General features: G+C 43.9%; 2 protein-coding genes across 32 annotated transcripts in view; one reads left to right on the top strand and one right to left on the bottom strand.

Annotated features, from left to right (window-relative positions):
- Window positions 1-22,211, top strand: part of Slc8a1 (solute carrier family 8 member A1) — a 358,680-nt gene that overhangs the window by 315,451 nt on the left and 21,018 nt on the right. For all 20 annotated transcript variants that reach the window (XM_076559437.1, XM_042267421.2, XM_042267419.2 and 17 more), the window contains one exon: window positions 15,739-16,014. In XM_076559437.1, coding sequence (XP_076415552.1) covers window positions 15,739-16,014 — 276 coding nt within the window. The remainder of the gene's footprint in view (window positions 1-15,738; window positions 16,015-22,211) is intronic.
- The window catches only part of LOC121825151 (uncharacterized), a 53,637-nt gene that overhangs the window by 27,323 nt on the left and 4,103 nt on the right, over window positions 1-22,211 (bottom strand). For 5 of the 12 annotated variants that reach the window (XM_076559447.1, XM_076559445.1, XM_076559448.1 and 2 more), the window contains 5 exons: window positions 21,065-21,174; window positions 18,107-18,146; window positions 17,991-18,069; window positions 17,223-17,279; window positions 6,602-6,729 (listed from right to left, as the gene is read on the bottom strand). In XM_076559447.1, coding sequence (XP_076415562.1) covers window positions 6,602-6,729; window positions 17,223-17,279; window positions 17,991-18,069; window positions 18,107-18,146; window positions 21,065-21,109 — 349 coding nt within the window. In that variant the 5' untranslated portion in view covers window positions 21,110-21,174. Of the gene's footprint in view, window positions 1-5,089; window positions 5,191-6,601; window positions 6,730-17,222; window positions 17,280-17,990; window positions 18,147-20,638; window positions 20,872-21,064; window positions 21,175-22,211 lie in introns of those variants that run through there. The other 7 variants (XR_013047371.1, XR_013047369.1, XR_013047370.1 and 4 more) reach the window with 7 other exon arrangements.

Below are 22,211 nucleotides of genomic sequence, written 5' to 3'. Positions count from 1 at the left end.
TACAGGGGAAGCAGGAAGACCAGCATAGAGGACAGACATAATAAGCCGGGTAAAGACCGGGAGGATGTTCGTGTCGTGTCCGCAGCCTCCATGGTGTTAATTCATCACTTCAGCCTCTGGCTAAGGAAGGGTGTGGGAAGTCAGAGCAAGGCCAGCCCTGTAGACAGATGGAGGTTTGTGAGTCTGCCCTTCAGAAACTCCCTGGGTGACTCAGCAGATTATTTTTTTTTGGGGGGGGGGGGTTGCGCATGCATGCGTGCACACAGCCCCACCTCCATCTCTGTTCCCTCATATGTAAAGTGGAGAAAAGTATGCCTGATTCATGAACTCACCACCGTATTAGTTAAGACAATGCACATTTTCAGTTAAATATTTGGGTACCAAAATTGGCTATCTGGGAAGTAACTAGTACACACAAACATATGCATCCATGCATAGACATACACAGACACACAGACAGGCACAGGCTTGCACAGACACACGGAGATGCACGCATACACTGACACAGGTATGCAGAATACCTGCATACAATGGGACAAGTGCCACCGTCTGGGTACCGGAACCACAGCTTGCAACGTAAAGTATTTTCCACAATACTTGTTGTCTCTTTACAATCTAGTTCACAGTTCTTTGGGGGAGGATCCTCATCAATTCCCAAAAAAACAGAGGGAAGCATTTGTTTTCCTACTTACACCCATGGGCTTCCACTGCCTGATAATCTGTGAGATGTTCTTTTTTTTAAAGTGCCTTTATTTCACGGATAACTTAAAAAAAAAAAAAAAAGTAAAAAGTTTTCTGAAATTCCTTTTTAACACCTCTGGGCATATCCTTGACCAAATATATACTTTTTCTGACTTTGAGTCTCGTAAGTAGAGGAATGAAAAGGCAAGACCGGGCTAGCACTAAGGTACCAACCCATATTGAGACCTGGGAACTCATTCAGAGACCGTCCCATCCCTGCAGTATCCCTGGTAACACTGGGCTTTGTGCCCTACCTGATTTAGGGCGATGGGAAAACACACCCTGCCCACCCACCTGGCTTGCCCAGAGTAAACGTTCAGGACAGGAGCGGCATACACTCCATGTCTCTCCTCCCAGTAGGGAAAGGAGGTGGGGGACCGTCCTGGATGAGCCTCAGAGGTAACTAACTGAGATGATAAAGATTCAACAGTATTCATTCTCGGACCGGCATTCTCTAAGGACAGGGGAAACATCACTGTGTAAGAGAAACCATTCAATGTGAGCCCAGTTTAGCTCAAGCAGTTGCTGTGTTCAGCCTGAAGCAGGTCACAGTGGATGGGTCGAATCAGGAGATAGCCCAGTGCACCTGGAGACAGGCACAGTGTACCGGATGCTGCTGTTCCCAGTATTTTGCCAGTACTTTGCCCGTGCATGCCGGGTGGATTGGGAGGGTTCTCAATGAAAGCCAAGTGTTGACTTTCCAAAGCTGCCAACTCGGTAGTGCCCCCAGACAGTAATGGACTTAAGTAATTGTCAGCCTGAAGACTGGTCCACTTCAAAAGTCTTAAATAATAAAAAAATGAAACCTCGAATGAGTTTCAAGGGATTTCCAGGCAGTCTGGTTGAAGCAGAGATCTTCCCAGCAGCCCTTGTCATCAAATAGCACCACGAGGACATTCCCAGTACAACATGTGCTGATGCCAGGTCCCCCTCAAATCCTGCCTATGTATTTGGAAACGATCCTGCTTGTCCAGGTTTGACACAGGCTCAGCAGGACAATGTGACTAGAAAAGGGGACACGTCGTTTTTTACTTATTTCTCACACGCTGTGAAGATTCTTAGATACCCTTTGTCTAAGATCAAAGAAACTAGCTTCGTGAGAGAGGGTTGGTCCAATTGTTTGTCGTGAATAAAGTCCACCAAAGGCCAGCAAATTAAAGGGGGGCTTACTCTGCCTGAATAGCATTCTCGCTTATTTGACTGTCCACTACAAGTCCGAGGCTTTATACACATGGCCTCAGCTCATCACAGCTGCGCTTTGAGCCGCACAACTGAACATGCCAAGACTCAGACGGTGACCTAGCTGTATAGTATCACACAGTGGAAAAGGGACAGCTGGCCTATGGAACCTCGTCTTTGCCAGCCTATGCCCAGCAAGTGTCGAGCTTGGCCATATGTGACTCCTTTAGTCATGGAGTAACTGGTAGCAAGTCAGATGAAGTGATACAGGAGAAGAGATTTACAATGGATAAGCCTTTTGGTCTCAGATACAGGATTGTGAAGCTGAGGCTTTGGAAAAGAATGTGCAAGCCTAAAACAGATGTACTCACTGACTAGAAAGAAAAGTCAGTCTTCAAACATAAACTACATCAGGATGGAGAGATGGTTCAGCAGTTAAGAGCACTGGCTGCTCTTCCAGAGGACCTGGGTTCCATTTCCGGCACCTTCATGGCAGCTCACAACTGTCTGTAACTCCAGTTCCAGGGGACCTCACACACACACACACACACACACACACACACACACACACACACACACACATGCAGGCAAAAAAAAAAAAAGGTCAATACACATAAAATAAAAAATAAGTTTTAAAAAGCAACAAGCTAGATCAATTCCTGGTTTTCCCAGAGTCTCCTGGTTTGATCCCATCCTGAGGAACCCAGGAGACGTCCAAAGTGAGTCTGTGACTTTGAGCTGTGTTGTGTCTGATCCTAGATGTAAGGTTGTTTGTTTAAACTCAGACAAGAGTCAAACGACCAGCCTCTTCTATATGCTCTTGGCCTTTCCCTGTGATGTGACATTCTCTAGAGAGATTCTTCATGCCTAGAATCCCCTGTAGACTTGACCAGCCTTGTGTAGGTAGAATAGCAATTACTTGACATGAAAAGTGGATAGAACTGTTGCCATCCACCTCGATCCCTTCTCTCAGCACATAGCTGGAGCACATTCTTTGTGAGAGAAACTACATTTAAATAACTTAATTTTCCAGTTTTTGCTGGAAACCCTTACCTTCTTTGATCACTGGAATTAAAATAGTCAGAGAGCCACAAAAACTCACTGGCCTGCGAATGGAAGGGATAGAACATGCAGCATTATGAGTTGTCTTTGACACACAGAACAGGGAAGGAAGGAGACAGAAATATTTATGGAGTCCCCAAAGGGTCCTTTATCTTAGGCAACCAACTTGTATAGTTCTGTTATTTGAAATTGAAGGTCTATGTTTAATGGAGATGGACTATCTGTCGTGGAGTATATAGTAAATAAATTGTGCCATTACATTTGATCAAAGGTCAACATAGACATCAGCTGCATTGTTTGTACTAAGCTTGATATGGTATCAGATCTAGGAGATTAAATATATATGTATATTAAGTATATATATATATATATATATATTTGTAATATATATTTATAATGTATAAATATATATTTAATATATATACACATACACACAGACTCTTACACATATGCTATGCTTCAAGAACACCTTGAAACATCTGTAACCCTATAATTTTACAAAATCCATATACAGGTGGCAGACAGAGGTACAAAAGTATGTACTTATAAATAGAAAGTATGTGTGTGTGCAAATAATTCATATTTAAAATGGCACTCTCTGTCACTGTGGTTGGTGAAATGTTTTTGCCATGTGGCCGATAATTATAAACCTACCCAACAAAGAGTAGAGGTAGAAGGAGTGAGTAAGAAAATACTGAGGACCGTAATTTCCAGAAACTCCTTCTGGGAGACACACAAGGTCATCCTAGTATGGAGGCCCCAATGATATCCATCCATTTAAAAACTGCCAATGGGAGCAGGCAAAAGTGAAGAACCCAGCAGCGTCCCCTCCTCATTTTCTAACAAGGCAGGCCGGACAGCCACAATGGGGTGTGAGCACAGGAGACAGGATGCAGAGCAATTATTTTCTGGCCCCTGGATATGTATTAGCCGATTTTTTTTTTTTTTCAGAAAAAGAATATTGGCTTGTTGGGCTGCTTTCCTCTTAAATTGCCTATTACAAAAGTCCCGAGGAAAACACTGTAGTGAAGGGCTCTGGAATGAGTCAGCGTCCTTCCTTCGTAAGCCTGAAGTCATGTCTCGAATGCGGCTTTTGTCTGGAGAGGCGAGGCGCTGGCTCAGCCCTGCCAACAATGCTCCATCTCTGGATCCAGTAGCTCTTTTGTTGGCATTGGCTGCTGCGATGTGAAGACAGATTTAGCTGTTGCTTGCCCATCGGCGCTTGAGACGCAGGGGCCCTTCCCATCCCTAGATGGGAGCCTTTGGATAGTGTTTCAATGGGGGAAGCATTTCAGTATCACCCAGAGAATTGGAAAACAGAATAAACATACCCCCTGAGTGTGTACAGCCTTCCCCTACACACACCAACACACACCAACACACACACACACACACACACACACACACACCCTATAGGCAGCAACGGCCCATACCACAGCAGCCTACAGCACTAATTCTTGCTGTTCACAGCGTGCCCTCTTGATGAGGATCTTGTCATCCAAAATCCTACAGTGAAAAGCCACTTGCCCGAATCAACTTTGGCACACACTCCCCACCCAGTACATATTTCCTTCCTTGTACTTGTTGGATCATTTCTGGCAGAGTGTTGTGTCCTTTTTCCTGTTAAAACATCTTAGGTCCAAATCATGGCAAAGCACTGGACAGCATCCTATTGATAATCTATTCCAGTTTTCAGCTATTTGATAAAGATTGTGATGAGAGAGAGAGAGAGAGAGAGAGAGAGAGAGAGAGAGAGAGAGAGAGAGAGAGAGAGAGAGAGAGAGAGACTGACTCTCCTCCAAGGCAGCACAGAGGCAGCTTTTGAACTCAAGGCTCTTGCTACCCTCATAGAGCAGTGTTCTCATTTTCCTGTTGGAGCTGTGGGCTGCTGCCTTCGCCAGTCAGACAGACATTTCTATCTGTGGGATTCCCAGTGATGTGATACCTCAAGACTAGGCGGAGCCAAGATTAGAATTCCCCTGGCCCCAGAGTCTTAGCAGCAGGAATGAGTGGAAGGCCTTGATGTGGTGAGTAGCTGTTTCCTGTTCCCACCGCTCCACAGCAGCCCTGTGCAGCGCCACGGAGCACACCCAACCACATGGGGACACAGATGTCGGATTCTTACCCTGAGCTGAGGTTTCTGATTCTGAAACTACCAATCCTCTTCGCGTCTTGTCTGGCTTCTGCCTCGCAGAGAGAGCATCACACCTGTAAGAAGCCACTTCTCACTCTATGCACAGACCCATCCTCTGCCTCTGCATGCAATGCCTTTGCTCTTTACATGGCTATTTCTCTAAGCTCGCAGGGCACCTCATCTTAGGGGTTTCTCAACTAGCCAGATTCTCATTCTCTCTCTCTCTCTCTCTCTCTCTCTCTCTCTCTCTCTCTCTCTCTCTCTCTCTCTCACACACACACACACACACACACACATACACATACACATTTGCATTTTTAAAAATCTCATCACAAAAGAAATAGCTGGTTGTTCCTTTTCCCATTTATCTAAAGGAGGAAATGAGGTACAAAGGGACTTCGTGAGGTACCCATGTCAATCATAGGCAGAGCCTTGTTTTCAGTGGTGTGTCCCATTTATGGAGATCTCATTGAAAATCACAACAGAGAGAAGGAATAGGAGCACGCAGATGAAGGATGCCCTGAGCAATTGCAATCACTTTGTATTGTGTAAACCAAGGAGGCCATGATTAGAATCTCAGGTGCTCACTCACACCACCACTTTGTCAGCAATAGACTCATGTAACTGCAAGATCCAAACAGTCCATGCAGGTGGCCCTGAGATCAGGAAAACGGTCCTAGCAAGGTTACTATCCCCACAGAAGGACAAGGAGTTCTTCCTGCTTGGTGGCCAGAGAAAGATGTTTGACCCAAAGTAAAAGAGAATCCTAGTCCCCAGCAAAGCTGGTATAAGCCATTGACCTGAGTATCATAGCAAAGCTGAATTCTTAAGAATAAAGTAGAGCCACATAGAGGCTTAAAGGAGACAGATACTTCTCAGTTATACCTTCCCCAAAAAATAAAACCAATGAGATTGGATTGTACCCGAATGAATGTTTGCTGCACAAAGGACAGAGTTTATCTCCCCCCCACACACCTGTGGACACGATGGATCTAGTTAGTCATGGCAGCGAGGAAGCAGAATTTCAGAGCTTGTGAGGAAGTCACTTGCATTGTTAGAGCCTTGGTTTTATTCATTAATATGGTCTTGTCAGGTTCCTGGGAATGTGAGGGAGGTGAGGTGTGTGCATCTATCGATACGCATAGAATCAAGTGTCCAGGGAGGGAGCTGGCACCCACAGCGTCACTGCAATCACGTCTTAAGTGGCTCCAGGTATCCTTCATGCTCCCCTGCATGAGGGGGGAGACTTGGGTCCTTAGCTACCCTTTATGTAAACTTGAACATCTTCCTGAGATATCACATCAGTATGTTTTTTGAAAATAACAGGCTCATGGCTGCCCCCACGGCTCCTCTAATCTCAGCATCCCCCCCTTTCCCCCAGAAAGTTGATGTAGACACAGCTGCCGCTGTTTACCAAGTGCTAAGGGAACCCCCAGGTCACTCTTAGAACCTGGTGTACCCACCTACCACCTGCTAATAACTCACCCATCCAAAGTAGCAGGTGTCTCTGCATTTGCTGTGTGCAGGTTCTCCTTGCCAAAGGTTTGTCTCTTTGGTTACTCCAGCCTGCGGGAAATGTGTTTCCATCGCCAGAGCCTGGAATCCTTTCTGTCCTGCAATTAATTGACGATGAGAGAACATTGAGTTTCGAGATTCTTGCTCTGATGTCGCTGGGAGGAGAGCTCGAGGCAAAAATCATGCGTGATGGATAATGTTGAGCTCTAATTATGGAGAAGTGGGGTGAGGGGCACCCAGCAGTCTCCCCCCCTAACAGTTTCATTTGTTAATAATCCGACTTAGGGAGAGCTGGAATGCCTTAGTGGACCCGCCTTTCATCTTGACAGTGGCTGTAGTGCTGAGACATATCTGTGCCCCATGAGATATTTCTTTAGCTGTGTTAACCGTCCTAACTAGAGCTGGAAAAGCCTAAGGATGATCTTCATGAAAAGCCTCTGCCAGAGGCTCATTCGTCTCACACAAGGTTGAGACTCACACGCTGAAAGTGGGTTCCTGTTTGGAGTCCCTTTCGAATAATGTCACAGATGACCTGAGCCTTGGCTCCCTGATAATAAACATGTGTCCTATAGAGAAGAATGCCCCACAGCTGTCTGTGGCCTGGAAGTAAATGGTGAAATTTATCAGGAGGGCCTATGTAGTATCTTCTCTGCCCACAATTAGGCCAGTAGTCCAAGCTATAAAGGCTATAGCAGTCTCCAACTCAAATTTGGTGGACAATGATATTGGGATCCAGTGCCTTCACTGATAAAAGTAGGATGCCGACTGGAGAGAACTGTGTCCCAGAAGTGACCTGGATAATGCTGTGCATGCCAGTGTCCAGTAACCACAGATTCCAGGACCAGTGTCCCCATGCTGATTCCAATCCCATTAGCTAGTGGGAAAAAAAATACCACTCAATTGTAACACTTGAGTCTCTCTTTGGCTCCATGGGACTCAGGCTGTAAGGAAAGTGGCCAATAGCCACGCTCATACTCACCCCAGGAAGCACAATCCACTTTAAGGGACATGATTTCTTTTTTTAATTCAGATGGATTTTAAGAAGTTCCCAGAGGACAAGTTCATTTTCAGTTCATTTGTAATTATTTTTCATGCAAGTATACATCATGTCCGGAGCATATCCCCCATAGCACCCATCATCCAGGTTCTCACCCCTTCGTACCCCGCCCTGGTAGCTCCCTTTGTTGCTCTAGAATGTTTTACTTCTGCTTTCATTCCATATTTGGTTTTCTGCATCTATATAATGACATACACAATTTTATGCATCCATATAAAATCTAGAGCCACAAACACGAGAAAACATACAATTTTTGCCTTCCTAAAGCCTTAATGTCTTTACTGTGACCATCTTAAGCTGTAGTTTCCTGTCAGAGACATAAGTTATTTCTTCTTTATGGCTAAAACTTTCCATTGATAAGATACCACATTTCTCCAGCCATTCCTCGCTTCTTGAACAGGTAGGTGAATGCTACAATGTAGCTATTCTGAGTGGCGCTGCAATACAAGGGGGTGAGTTCTTAGGAGGAAAAGAGAAACCTGGCGTGTTATCAAGAATTGTCTTATGAGAAAGTTTTACATAGACTGAAGAAGAAGAAAACAAGAAGTAATCACTTCTCTTAAAGAATCTAAGAACGATAGATAGGAACGTCCCCAGAAACCAGCCGTATTTTTGGCCACATGGCCTCACATGGCTTTGAGCACTGAGTTGTTGTTGAATAAAGGTATAAGTAAGCTCAGTATATGATGCAACTACCAGAATCTTCAAGAATATATTAATCAAAGTATAATACCTCTAATGAGAAAAGTAAAAGACCTTCCCGTTGCAGCCAGGCTAAGTGGAGATGTGTTCAGTTAGTGGTGGAGATGGGTTTTGTTCCAAGCATCATATTTTAAGTAATGAGTAGTGGCTCACTAAGAGGATCCTCAGAGGAGCAGGACCAACCTGACAAAGGAACATGGACCTCAGCCTGAAAGTGGCATGACTGTATCCATCTCAAACGCATGGAGCCCATCACCTGGGTGAGGGTTAGGTAGTGGTTGTTGCCTAGGGGGTGGGACCCGAAGAAATGAGACCCAGCAGCCTGAGCTCCCTACCAGAACCACCAAACAGACTGTGAAATGGTAGGTCCTCTGGTATGGCTGAATCTCTTGAGTGTGGCACCAGTGGTCATTTTAGAAGAATGATTATAGTGGAATTCACATTGACCAGCAGGTTAAATTTGGCCAACTTTGGGTTCAGCTTTTATCCAACACATTCATTTCAAAGGACAGAAGCAAATGGCTACAGTTTCCCCTGTGCTTCAGCAGCTCACATATCTGAAAATACACAAACTGAGTTTTAAGGTATTTCTGACAGAAAAGCATCTTTCTAAGTTTCCATAGAAGAAAACTTCAACAACATCTCTTTTCCCTCCAAGAATGTAGTAGTGTTCTCACTGAGCAAGCTATAGAGAATGCTGATTATTGTCCAGACCTAGAACAAGAGATGAATCTTCAGGACTTGCTTTTGGGTGGGTCACTGAGCTTAAGATAAACAGAAACCATTAAGACCAGGAAATGGTGATGAATCGTAATAAAAATAACTGACAAGTATGTAAAAGGGGAAAGGAAACGAACATTTAAGTCATGGTAAGAACAAGATAGTAAAATGCTACTGAACATAACTCAAGCTTTATGTACCAAACACAGATACATACACAGGTACACAAGAATAAGGAAATAAAAATTGGCTTGGTGAATTACAGATCTTGGGTTGTTGCTGCTGTTGTTGCTGTTGCTACTGTTATTGCTGTTGTCTCCCTCTCTGAATAAGAAAAAGGGTGAATTAGCTGACTGGCTGATGGCTATGTTTTCCTTTGCCTTTTCCATTTCAAGATTCTGCCTAAACCTTTGTAGGCAATGGGAAATCGAAACAGAACAGGATAGGAGCACTTAGCTTGATACCATACATTAAGTTGTAAAAGAAGAGAAGCTTCTGGAATGGTGGAGCAGAGAGCTCATTGGATACCTATGAAGGACTAGGATGATCTAACCCTGACCCAGGCTAACAGCAGTCTGTGTCTCCCAGTCTGCCTTACACAAACACTTGCGGTCCTTCAAGCAGTTTCCCAGGCTCTAGAATGGGCAGTTAGATGCAGGTCCAGGTGTTCTGAATTGGAAAGCTGACCTTTATCCATTAGAAACAGGAGTAAGAACTTGACGTTTTCCAATGCAGAGATTCCAGAATGGTCACAACTACAATGGCCTCTTTGCTTGGTTCCCTGTGTGCATGGTCCCCAAAGACATAAAGAACAGCATACATCTGACTCAGTGAATAAAAATTATGTCTCAAAATTCTAGAATTCAAATGTGACTGATTGTATGTGCCAATTTTTTTATATTCATAGAAGGCACAGCATTGTATGTACCTGGCACTGGGCAATGGAAGGGTAGAATCAGTATGTGAACAATGCTAATCCTACTTGCTTCAATAAGGCATCATGTAGGAATATGTTCCCTCAGGCAGTTAGATCAAATCACAACTTAGATACTTACCCAGCTTACCCACTGAATGATTATTATTTAAAAAAATTAAATTGCCTAAGTTTGAGAGTCTTCCTATACAGAATAAGAATAATGATACCCACCTTAGAGGGTTACTGTAAAGTTGATAGAAGGTCAGTATGGGAAAGTTTTTTTTGTTTTTTGTTTTTTGGGTTGTTTTTTTTTAAACTCAGTGTCGTTTCTGGTGAGGCAACCCCTCAGGTCCTTTCTCCATGCTCCCTCCTTTTTTAAAAAAGAAATCAGCTGGAGGAAATAGTGATGATAAATGTTCAGTTGAGCTGTACACAGATCCATTGACATCAGACTGCTGGGTCTGGATTGATTTTATGCCTTCCTGCCAGCAAGCAACAATGCTGGGCTGTAGCACATGGCTGTGAAGGGTTTCATGTTTTCACAAAGGACACAGATCTTTCCTCTGCCGGTCTTCAGAGCAGCACCGTGATATGGCAGTTGGCAAACTCTGATGCTTGGGAAATTTAAGTGTCTTCCCAAAGCAAGCAACGAGAAACAGAAACTGGTTTGGAGTATTTCTGACTCAAGTGCGGTACAACCCAGCAGCTTCTTTTTCTGGTTCCCAAAGCACTCTGTGAGGCCCATGTCTATGGAGGGATGTCAACAAACACCTGTTTACTGTAGAAGATAAGTTATCAGCTGGTGGCAAGCCTCCTGCTCAGCTCCCATGGCCCACTGAGCTGATGCCCTTGTTCTATGCTCCAGGGAAAGAGCCAACGCCTTGTTATTGCATCAATAGTTGAAGTGAAGTTGTCTCTACTGCCTGCACTTTTAATGCTTTGGCTATTTTTATGGTTATATTTATGGAGGCCAACATGTATCAGGGAAGCCATTTATAAGGCTCCGGGAGGGATTAATGGAACACAGATTGTTTATCTTTCCATTAGTGGACCCTATAAAGCTGAAAAGAAGGGTTCTGAGATAAGAGGGATTTAACTGGGAGCCTATAAAAGCAAACCCACCAACATGCCTTTCTCCATGCTAGCTGAGAAGAGGGGTGTGAAGGAAGCTTGTATCCCTAAGCAATCCTGTGCCGAGAGGCTACAGAAGCAGCGGATTGCTGTGCTCCTGCTAAGGCATAAAAGATGCTCGCAAGTTATGGAGGAAAAGGGCTAATGTTCAATTTTCCTTTGCAAGAAACAGACTCTTAAGGATAGTCCAACAGGTGATGGACACACTTAACAGTCTTGTCCTTCCCCCAAGACAGGATAATTGTGCCGCATGCATGGCAGTCAGTGGTCATTTTTAATAGTTACATGACTTGTCAGCTAATCATTAAAATTTATGAAGTTCAGTGAGATCCAAGGAAAAGCGAATGAACCGCACATGTCTACTTTAAAATGCTGTAAGATACAATGTGGACTTCACATTTCAGACTGAAGCATGAAAACATTTAAGATTCTCTATAATGCTGGAAGGCTACTGGATATTCTCTCTGTCTCTGTCTCTGTCTCTGTCTCTGTCTCTGTCTCTGTCTCTCTCTCTCTCTCTCTCTCTCTCTCTCTCTCTCTCACACACACACACACACACACACACACACACACACACACACGTTTGGATTTAGTTTTTGAGACAGGGTCTTCCTATATAGCTCCAGCTAAGCCTCAAACTCGCTGCCTCTGCTTCCCGGCCACAACACTCTGTGCTTTATGTTATTTTGTTTTAAAACTTGTAGAATATAACATTAGGAAACAGCGTATTAACTAAGCAATGAAATAGTGATGGGAAAACACATCTGTATACCTAAGTAGAAGGATATAATGATAAGCAACATGATAATCATTAGCTTGAAGCATCTTCAGATACTTGATACAAATCATCTAATTATTCCCATGCACAGCCCTCCTGGGAAAGGTGTTATTATTTCCACCTTTAAAATAAATGTAATATCTACTCCTGATTTATATGTGTCATTTCTTTGAGAAGTTTCATTCTCTGCTTTCTGGTTCATCTCTAAACTTTGAAATTTGATCATTCTCAAAATAAATAATTTTGCAGAGGCGGAGTGTTCTTTGCTTCTGTGGATGATTGATATAAATTCAGTGTTTACCAAATATTTTCATCATATATCCTGAGAAGTTATAAAGTGCCCAAAGATATGGAAGTTAAGAAAACGATCTGATACAAAATAATTATAGCCGGAAACTGCAGTGCATTAGCAGAGTGTACGGGTGGACATGCTTACAGTCAGAATCCATCCCTGGTGCATGAAGGGGCTTTTTGGAGCCCACTGCCTAGGAGGGGACACCTCGTGCAGCCTTGAGGCAGGGGGAAGGGCTTGGACTTGCCTCTATTGGATGTGCCTCCCCATTGGATGCCTTGCCTTCTTGTGGGGGGGCGGGAGTTGGAAAGGAGGCTGGGGGGGTGAGAGGAGGGAAGAGGGGGATCTTTGATTTGTGTGTAAAATGAATGAAAAAATGTTCTTAATAAAAAAGAAACTAACCCCTGAAAGAAAGAAGGAAGGAAGGAAGGAAGGAAGGAAGGAAGGAAGGAAGGAAGGAAGGAAGGAAGGAAGGAAGGAAGGAAGGAAGGAAAGAAAGACAAGAAGGAAGGGAGAGAGGGAGGGAGGGAGAGAGGGAGGGAGGGAGGGAGGGAGGGAGGACAGGAGCTAGACACAAGTCAGGCAGAAAACTAACATGGTTCTTGTCTCCCTCCCACCTTAAAATGAACTATGAAAACTGATGCTTTCACAGTTTTATCTGGAGCGGAAATGCAGGGTAAAAGAAAAGTAAGGATGTCCAGGAGAGAAGGGCCAGAGAAGAAACAGGAAGCAGGGAAATCTCCTAAATGTGTAGGCCACGTTTACTTTGTTTTTAAGTGACACGTAGTAATTGTGCATAGTTGTGGCTACAGTGTGGTATGCTGATACATGTACCTCAGACTTAAGTAGTAACACATGAGGATTCCAAAGAACTGCCGCTGGTTGACCACAGCTGCCATAATAAACTGCCACAAATTGATGCTTAAACAGAAGAAATTTATCTCCTGTGCATCAAGGTATGAGTAGGTTTGGTTCTTCCGGGCAAATCCTTGGCTTGCACATATATACTTGCAAGAAGGTCTCACTATATAGCCAAGCTGGCCTCAAACTCTAGTTAGTGCCTGCCTCTGGCTCTCAAATGCTGGACAATAGGACTGCGCCACCATGCCCAGAGACAATGTCTTTTGGATGCATCGTCTCACATTATTGTTCAAAGGCATTGTCTCTAAATAAGATTGTATTCTAGGGGCCGGGGCTTGGGGCTTCAAAGCACTGATTTGGAGGGAGGAGTATCATGTAGCCCATATCAGACACTTTTATTCAAAAAGCGTTTGTGCTTTTGGACAAGGCATGTTCTCACTCCTACAGCAAGAACCTGGGAGGTCAACAATGTTTTTCCACTCACAAAATTTTCTGTCAATTCACTTGACTCAAGTTCTTCACCTAAGCAGTCCCCAAAGGTGATTCCATATATCCAGGGGAGCATTCTCCTAACAGCTTATTGGCTGCCTCCCAAAACCTCAAAGACAAGGCTACATTTTCTACAATCAAACTATTTATGTTATAATTGTCACTATGTGCTCACAGAAGAGCAGTCCATCACCTCCTCTCTGTTTTTGCATGGCCAGGAGCAAACCCAGGCATGACACCCACTCTCTGCTCCAAGCCGGAGTGTGTTTAAGTGTGGGGTTTTCCACACTTCTTTGTGCCCCAGATGGCTTCACCCTGGATTGTGCCACAAAGAGCACAGGTATTTGCTTGGTACTGGCATTCTCATATCACACAGTCAGGAAGAGAGCTGCCAGCCCCACCTGCTGCCAGCCACATTAGTTGGAACAAAGTAAAGTAAATTCCGGGTGGTGTTGGAGGAAGTCAACAAAATGTTCAAGGAGACATTCCTTTTAAAAATAGTCACAAAACACACAAACATGTATTTTCTGTCACTTTGAGAAAAGTGACATTGACTATCATAATGTGAAAGCACATGAATGGAGGTTACTTTTTCCTTAATATAAAATTACATTTACACTATAATCTTTTACATCATCTATTAATGAAATAAGTCTTGGGTCATTGTTATTAACTTCCTGGTCTTTTTAACTAGCAATCCACCTGCCTTTCTATGTATGTTCAAGTGTGATTTAACTTGTGATCTACCTACATATAATGTAATGACATAGTGATGTAAAATCAGTAAAAATTCATGCATGCATTCCTTTAGTTGACAAGTGCTTGGTCACCTAAGTGATGGAGATGGTACCAAATACTAGATGCATAAAGGGCTCACAGTCAACTGGAGAGGAGAAGATATTAAACAGGCCTAATTTTAGATAAAGCAGCAGCTTTCAAAGTTGAACATGCCATCAAATCACAAGGAGGGTTTATTCAAGCCCAAATTTCTTGTCACATTCAGTGAGACTGAGAATTTGCATTTCTAATACGTTCCACAGTGCTGTTGCTCAGGGAGCACACTGAGAACCATTCACCCAAAGTTATAAGTATCTGGAGCCACGGTGGCTCTGAAGAAGGGTAGGAGGCATTTTAACGGATAAGTGGAGGAGAACAATGGGGAGAGAAGAATATGGTGGTGCTGTGGGATGGTCTGTATGTCAAATGACTCTGATTGGTCAATAAATAAAACACTGATTGGCCAGTGGCCAGGCAGGAAGTATAGACAGGACTAACAGAGAGGAGAATTGAGAGAACAGGAAGGCGGAAGGAGTCACTGCCAGCTGCCACCATGACAAGCAGCATGTGAAGATGCTGGTAAGCCACAAGCCACGTGGCAAGGTATAGATTTATAGAAATGGATTAATTTAAGCTATAAGAACAGTTAGCAAGAAGCCTGCCACAGCGATACAGTTTGTAAGCAATATAAGTCTCTGTGTTTACTTGGTTGGGTCTGAGCGGCTGTGTGACTGGCGGGTGACAGAGATTTGTCCTGACTGTGGGCAAGGCAGGAAAACTCTAGTTACAGTATGAGGCACACTTTTAGCTCTAAAGGCAGAGAAAGTGATGATGGTTTAAAAATGTAGATAATACTATTAGGCTAAGACAAAGTTTGAAATAGTTGAAGGAGATGAATCTAGAGTGGCATAAAAGGCCCATTGCTGTGCTTAGGGGCCCTGACTAAATACCACACTGTAGACATCATACAACTATCAATCTCCAAGTAGACTTTAAGCTGAAAGAGAAGAATTCTAGCAGAATGTTGTCCGAGCTTCCAGAGGGGCTTTTCTCTTGGCTTTCCAACTCTTGACAAGGAATCTTCTTCATTAACTCTGATGACAAATCCCACTGGGAGGTAACGTGAGCAGCATGTAGGAAGGGTGTATTGATTGCATGTGAGCTTTTGCCCCTGACCACTGAGCCTCAGTGAAGTGGTTCCTGAGTACCATGACCAATGATTGGTTCATGGTGGTTGACTTTTAGAAAGCCCTAAGCTTCATTGACCTCTGATGGCCTCCTGTCCCTCAGAGGAGCATGACAACAGTCTAGAGGGAGATGCAGGGAATAGAAGAAGTCCCCAGTAGCTGGGTCTTAATGAAATGTGCTTTGTTTTCTTTTCTAGGGGAAGATGATGATGACGATGATTGCGGGGAGGAGAAGCTGCCCTCCTGTTTTGATTACGTGATGCACTTTCTCACGGTGTTCTGGAAGGTTCTGTTTGCCTTCGTCCCCCCGACAGAATACTGGAATGGCTGGGCCTGTTTCATCGTCTCCATCCTCATGATTGGCCTCCTGACAGCCTTCATTGGAGATCTGGCTTCCCACTTTGGCTGCACCATTGGTCTGAAAGATTCCGTTACTGCGGTGGTGTTTGTCGCTCTTGGAACCTCAGTGCCAGGTAAAGGATGATTTATGCGACGCCCCCAAACAGAAAAGCACACATACAATAACACCATTGAGTTCATGCTGCATTGGCAAGCTACTCCTGAGCATGGGGTGTGCCCTGGAGTATGGATGATATACCCAGTGACACTCCATTGGAAAAACTGATTTTCCCTTTCCCAGCAGGTATCAATTCCAAATAGCTCCTTGGTTACGGGTGTAACTTTGTGTCCCCTTCCCTTTTCAGTGCTGGAATTGTGTCCTTGTGCAGGTTCGAACCTGTGCAGGTCTTGTGTGTGCTGCCGCAGTCTCTGTGAGTTCACATCTGTATCAGTACTCTTCTGTCTGGAAGATCCTGTTTCCTTGGAGTCATTCGCCACCTGTGGCTCTGACAATCTTTCCACTTCCTCGTCTACATAGGTCCCTAAGCCTTGAAAGGAAGGATTTGATCAATATGCCCACTTAGTGCTGTTGAGTGCTCCAAAATCTCTCACCCACTCACTTCACACTGTCCAGTTGCGAATCTCTTTGTTAATTGCCATCCACGGCAAGGAGCTTCTCTAATGGGGCGTGAGTGATGCTCTGCTCTGTGGCAAGAGTAATAGGATAATGTGGTGGTTGTTTGAGTCTCCTGACCATGAGAAATTCCAGTCTTCTCTTCTCATAGGCCAGGACTTGCCCCTTCTCAAATTCCCCCATCCTGTTGGGATAAGACATGGAGCTTGCGACGGCCCCTTGATTGTGGGCTCAGTCATATGACAGACTAACTCCCAAGTTCTGCGACCAGCCAGCAGTCAAAAGAGAGAGGGGACCATAGCACCAATAGCTTACCTGTGGCTTTGATAAACCTCAACCATACTATATACCAAAAAAAAAAAAAATGGAGCATAACAATTGACTTCTTATTAGGAGAATACAACAAAACCACTGGTTGTTTCAATGGCTTTTCTGCTCTGCCAGAAATGCTTCCCAAGGGACTACAACCTTCTTTAATGCACTGTGGGGAAGTCCTCTGTGATTTATTACAATATTAACTGGACATCATGCTCCCTAAGTAAGCTATTTATAGGAAATGTCAGAATGTATATGTGTGTCTGTACACATACATGTATATATGTGTGTGTGTGTATATGCATGTCTGTGTGTGTGTGTGTGTGCGCGCGCACATGTTGAATCCCCACACCTCAAAAAGCTATGCAAATTAAAGATGCTAAATGAATATACCATGTGGCTTTATTCATCCTACCGATCCTGACATCTGTTTTATTGTATCCCAGACACCTAAAAAGAAAAGGGAAATAATGCTGTTGTTTCTGGGACACAACACTTGATTTTCCTAAGTGTACAAAATGAAGACAAAAAGGGAAATGAATGCTCTTCACTTGAGCCTGCTCTTAGTCAGCACCGGCCATAGGACCCAGCTGATGTCTTGACATTTCTAAAGCAGAAGGGCTACTGCCTATGGTCTGATGAACTGCTTTCTCTTTCTGCTGACGACTCTGCTATGTAGACTCTGTGAGGACCAGACAGCCACTGACAACTTCCCCATGCTATTCTTCCAGCCTCAGGGCGGGATTGAATGCCCACATGTCTCATTAAAAATACCTCTTACCATATTATTCCTAATCTATGGGGGAAAGTGTGTGGCTTTGAGGGTGACAGAACTTTTCTCTCATCAGACCAGCACGTGCCAAGAGCTCATTCATGTGCTGGGCCGGGGGAGAGGGGGCTACTCATAAGGGTCCTCGTTCTTCCTAGTGCTTGAAAGCCACACCTGTCAGTGGAGCAAGGCCCCTTTCCTCGGTCACCTTTCTAGGTGCAGGAAGAGGCTTCCAGACAGTGTCTTCTAACCTTGGACTGATGGAGTGAGCCACAGCTTGGTCCCCAGCCCTGTCCCTTCTCTCCCCACAATTCCATGGGAACAGTCTTCATGACACGCACACCATCTGTATACCAGTGCTTACCGGATGCACAGCATCGGCCCCTGCTTACCCCTGAGCTGAGTCACATAGCATTGACCTTCCCTGCCTCTGTGTCCGGAATGTGATGTGTGATTTGCAGCTCACTGTCATATCCAAACAGAGGTGACAATTTCAGCAGCCCAGTGACTTCAGTTCTTCCATCAAACATGTTCTCTCCAGGTTTGACCTTTTCAGAAAAACCAATATCATCATCCGCCCAGGAGGCCTTGATTCTTATTTTTCCTTCATCTTCAACTCCAGCATGCCTTCCATCTGACGTGTAATTAATGGGTCCACATAACTGCCCCCCCCACTTCCGTCTCAGAACTGTTGCTTATTCAGACCCTGCAAGCAGCCTCCTACCTGTCTCTCTGCTTCTACGGGGCGTCTTTTGAAGAAGTAAAGCAGACCAAAGTACTGCTTATGGTCTCACTTAGGGTCAAGCTCAGAGGCGTCAGTCTCCCTTGAAGACTGACATCATCTAGCCATCCCATGACATGCCCCTCTGTTCCCTCTGCCCACTGCGCTTTGGGCTTGCTACTCTGTTTCAGCTCTCCACCACTGAATTAGTTGCTATCTCAGGGTTTCACTGGCCCTGAAACACTCTTCCCCTTCATGTGCACAGAACTGTTTGCTCCTCGACAATTGTGTTTAACCTTAATGGGTAACCTCCAAGTGTCAAGCAGACCACTCAATTGGTTTTGTATCATCAGTTTCTTTTCTGTACAGCTTCATTACTTCATGAGGGTTGAGGTTCTTTTTTGTTTATTACATTTTTATTTAATCTCTCCTCTCCCCGCCCCCCTCTCTGTAGACAAATAGTGGAAGTCTGTTTTCTCCTTTCTCAATCTTAAGTCATCAGTCTCGGCGGCTTCATTTACACATTTACCTACTAATGCATCTCACTGGCCTCTTGGTTTTGTTCTTGAACATTATTATTGTCTAACACACACACACACACACACACACACACACACACACACACACACACACACACGAGAATGGGCAAACCAGTCATTTGCTCATTAGCATTAATTGACTCAGTCAGACTCTTCCTAAAGCTCTCTAGAGACTGCTAAGCATCTCTGATTATGGAGGAAGATAAATACAGAATATTTCAGAGTGTGGCTGGTCCACGAGGGACAGAGCACATCTGAGAAAGCCATTGCTGTAAAGAGGGCAAAGGGCAAAGCCAAAAGGTGCAGAGGACCTCAGGGGAGAAACGTCTCTTTCTCATTCATACTTTTGTGTGTACTGGGAACTGTGTTGAGCAACAAGACAAATTTTTGCCTCTGCTTCTTCTTTTCTCTCCTATGATTCCTGCCCCTAAGACCCAGAACTCAGACCACTGCTTTTAAATGTTTAGGTATACTCTGTTGTCCCCCTAGTCCAAAACTAGATCATGTCCCTCAGTTTCTAAAGAAAAGGAAACTCAGGATTCAACAAGGGCACAAGAGCAAAAATGCTTGGCTCTCAGCCTGTTGAAACTGAGAGGCCTCCTCTGATTGGACATTTCACTCACAGAAATTTACTAGGATAAATCCTGTCTGTGGGGCCAAGAGTCTGCTTCATAGCCTGGATTCTAGATACAGGCTTTCCTTTCCCTCTTGTTTACATTGGATTCAGATAGAAGAAAACATTCTTCTGGTGTTACAAGGAAACCTCTTAGGGATTGAGCAGTTGCGAGTATTTTGCCTCCCACCCCCAAAGCCTGGCCTAGGTCTTTCTGCAGTGTATCAGCCGGTCTGTACCTGATGCTTGCCCACTGTCCCCTCAAGCTTCCCGCTGCCAGCTCCTCACTAGAGACCAGAGCATTTCCAAAGCATGGGTATTCTAGGCTGTCTTTTAGCCTCTGGCACTGTAAGATTTTCTATTTCCTTTAGTGTTCTGACTATCCCTTTATCCTTTGAAATATGTCATGTAGGAATTATTTCCCTCTGGAGGTTTTAAGACATGAAAGGAAACACAATTCTAGATGGCTTTGAACTTTTTTTTTTCAGTTTGTATATAGAAAAATTCACAAACAAAAGCTCTTATTTGGAGGGGGAGCTTTGTATCATTTTTGAATGATAGCACCCTCAGATTCTAAAATACCACGGAAGAATTTGGGATGAAGCTGATTCTATTGACTATCCACCACGTTATCTTCCTGCAGTGCCGATGTGCACCAGGAGTTCAGTTCAGGTCTCTGTCCTGTTATTCACAGGACCTAAGAGGTGTCTGGACTCTCCAAGCCTTAGTTCTCATACCTGAAAAATTGGCAGTAATACTACGTGGCAGTTCAAATATAATTGATTAGAGGATTAAATAGTATGTTCTGAACACTGACATATGATGCAGGAATTATCTCAGAACTAATGCCAAGATCACTTCTGAACAATGTTAAAAGGATTGGAGGTCATCAGAAAATGATGATAAATGGAAAAAGTTATGAGCAAGAGAGCAAATTTTGCAGGTGTCCATAAAGCTCCACGTGGGTGTGAGATGTGTGTACTCTATTCACAGTGCCTATGATTTCATTTTTACGTGATACGGTGCTGCTCCCCTGCAACCTCGGTTTATATATTTTACCCCTTGCTCCTCCTCCTAAAAGTGATCTTGTTCAATTTGTTTTCCCCTGTGCTTAAAAACATACTATTTTTGTGATCTCTGTACAACAAAAATTACTCACTAATGGTCTATGTTTCAGTTTTTTATTTCCTAGCGTCTAATGGCTCTCAGAACTAACATATTCTATATATGTTTAAGTAAGAAGTATTTTCCATATCCTGTTGCTTTATTTCTTGGTGGGCCTTAAAATATCTTGTATGTAGCCGAAGTCATATTACTACCTCAAGGAGATGCACATCTCAATGTCACCGTGGAAATGTCTGAGGTTCCACATCTACAGTTGCAGACGGTGGTGGCACTTCCTAAAGACAAATCCCCAAGAGAGTGAACACCAAGGCATTCATGTTTCACCAAGTTAAGAGAATAAAGTATTTGTCCACACTTAAAGTTCAGACGGATGGAATTTGTGGAACTGATAATTCAGTTCTTAGCCGTCCTGCAATGCCATTTTGAACAGATATTTAAAGTATACACACTCTTTCCCATATGACTTACAATTTTCCTGGAATTATTCATTTCTCTGTGCCTCAGTTTTGACATTTTCTACTTTTAAAACATGCCATCCTGGGGTTATATGCAAGCTCTTGATCCCAGGCTGTTATTCCCTTTGGAATAAAAATCAGAAAGTAGGTTTTATGTCTCAAACAATTTCAAAAATTAGTAAAGACTTCTCTTTATAATCCTATACTCACTATTTTAAAAGTCAACATTTTAAAGCTTGGTCTACTGGAAACTCTTATCATTATTCAGCTCTGAAATAGCTAGTGATAAACAAAATGCCAAGACATTCCTCATCAGCACAGACACATACAGCTAATGCATGTGAACCCTTGTTTCTAATCATTGCAAGGCTAGGTCAGGCTGCCAGTAGCACACAGCTGTCTAGATATGGGAAGGTGGAGCCCAGAGAGATTCAGGATGCTCTCCCAACAGACAAGAAAAGGATCACTGATAGCTTTGAAAGTCAACCTCCAGGAGATTGAGAGTGAGCACCTGTCCAAGGATTTGTCAAGAAACTCATTCAGTCTGCCCTTTGCTTAACCACGGAGGTTGGACCAGAAGGGGCCAGGACAACATTCTACCCAAGCAAAGCACCTCTCAGTGGGAAATCCTACCCAGCCATTCTAAATCAGTGGCCATCTGAGCTCTATAGAGAAGAGCAGGGAGTCATATTGGCTCAGTTTCCTCTTGCATCGCATTCAAAAAGACTTGATGTTGTTGGTGCAGAGCTCACAGACAGGTTGACGGTCCGCAGACTTAAGTTTCTGAAAGATTGCTCACCCTTCTCCTGGTCTAATGATCAGGATATAACGAGAAGATATAAAAGAATGTGAGCTGATGAGTCAGTCAGGTGGCCCCGAGTGGAAACCACACCTCCCCCCTCCAACACTTACTTACTATTGTGCATGAAGCACTGTGGAGGCACATTGTTTGATGCCTGTAAGCCTTGCTTTCCTGGCCTGGCTTAGACAACAACAACAACCACAACCAAAATAATAATAATAATCTCTCTGAAATAAGGACGTGGTTGAGCATTTAAAGTGCTTGTCTTGCAAGCATGAGGGTGAGGATTAGGATCTCTGCAATTCGAGCGTTCAGAATGTGGAGACAGGAGACCCACGGAGCAAGCTGGCCAGCTAGA

Source organism: Peromyscus maniculatus, chromosome 22 (assembly GCF_049852395.1).
Source record: "Peromyscus maniculatus bairdii isolate BWxNUB_F1_BW_parent chromosome 22, HU_Pman_BW_mat_3.1, whole genome shotgun sequence".
In the NCBI taxonomy this organism is placed as follows: domain Eukaryota; kingdom Metazoa; phylum Chordata; class Mammalia; order Rodentia; family Cricetidae; genus Peromyscus; species Peromyscus maniculatus.
Note: the sequence above shows the minus strand (reverse complement) of the source record. Positions and strands in the feature narration are given on the sequence as shown.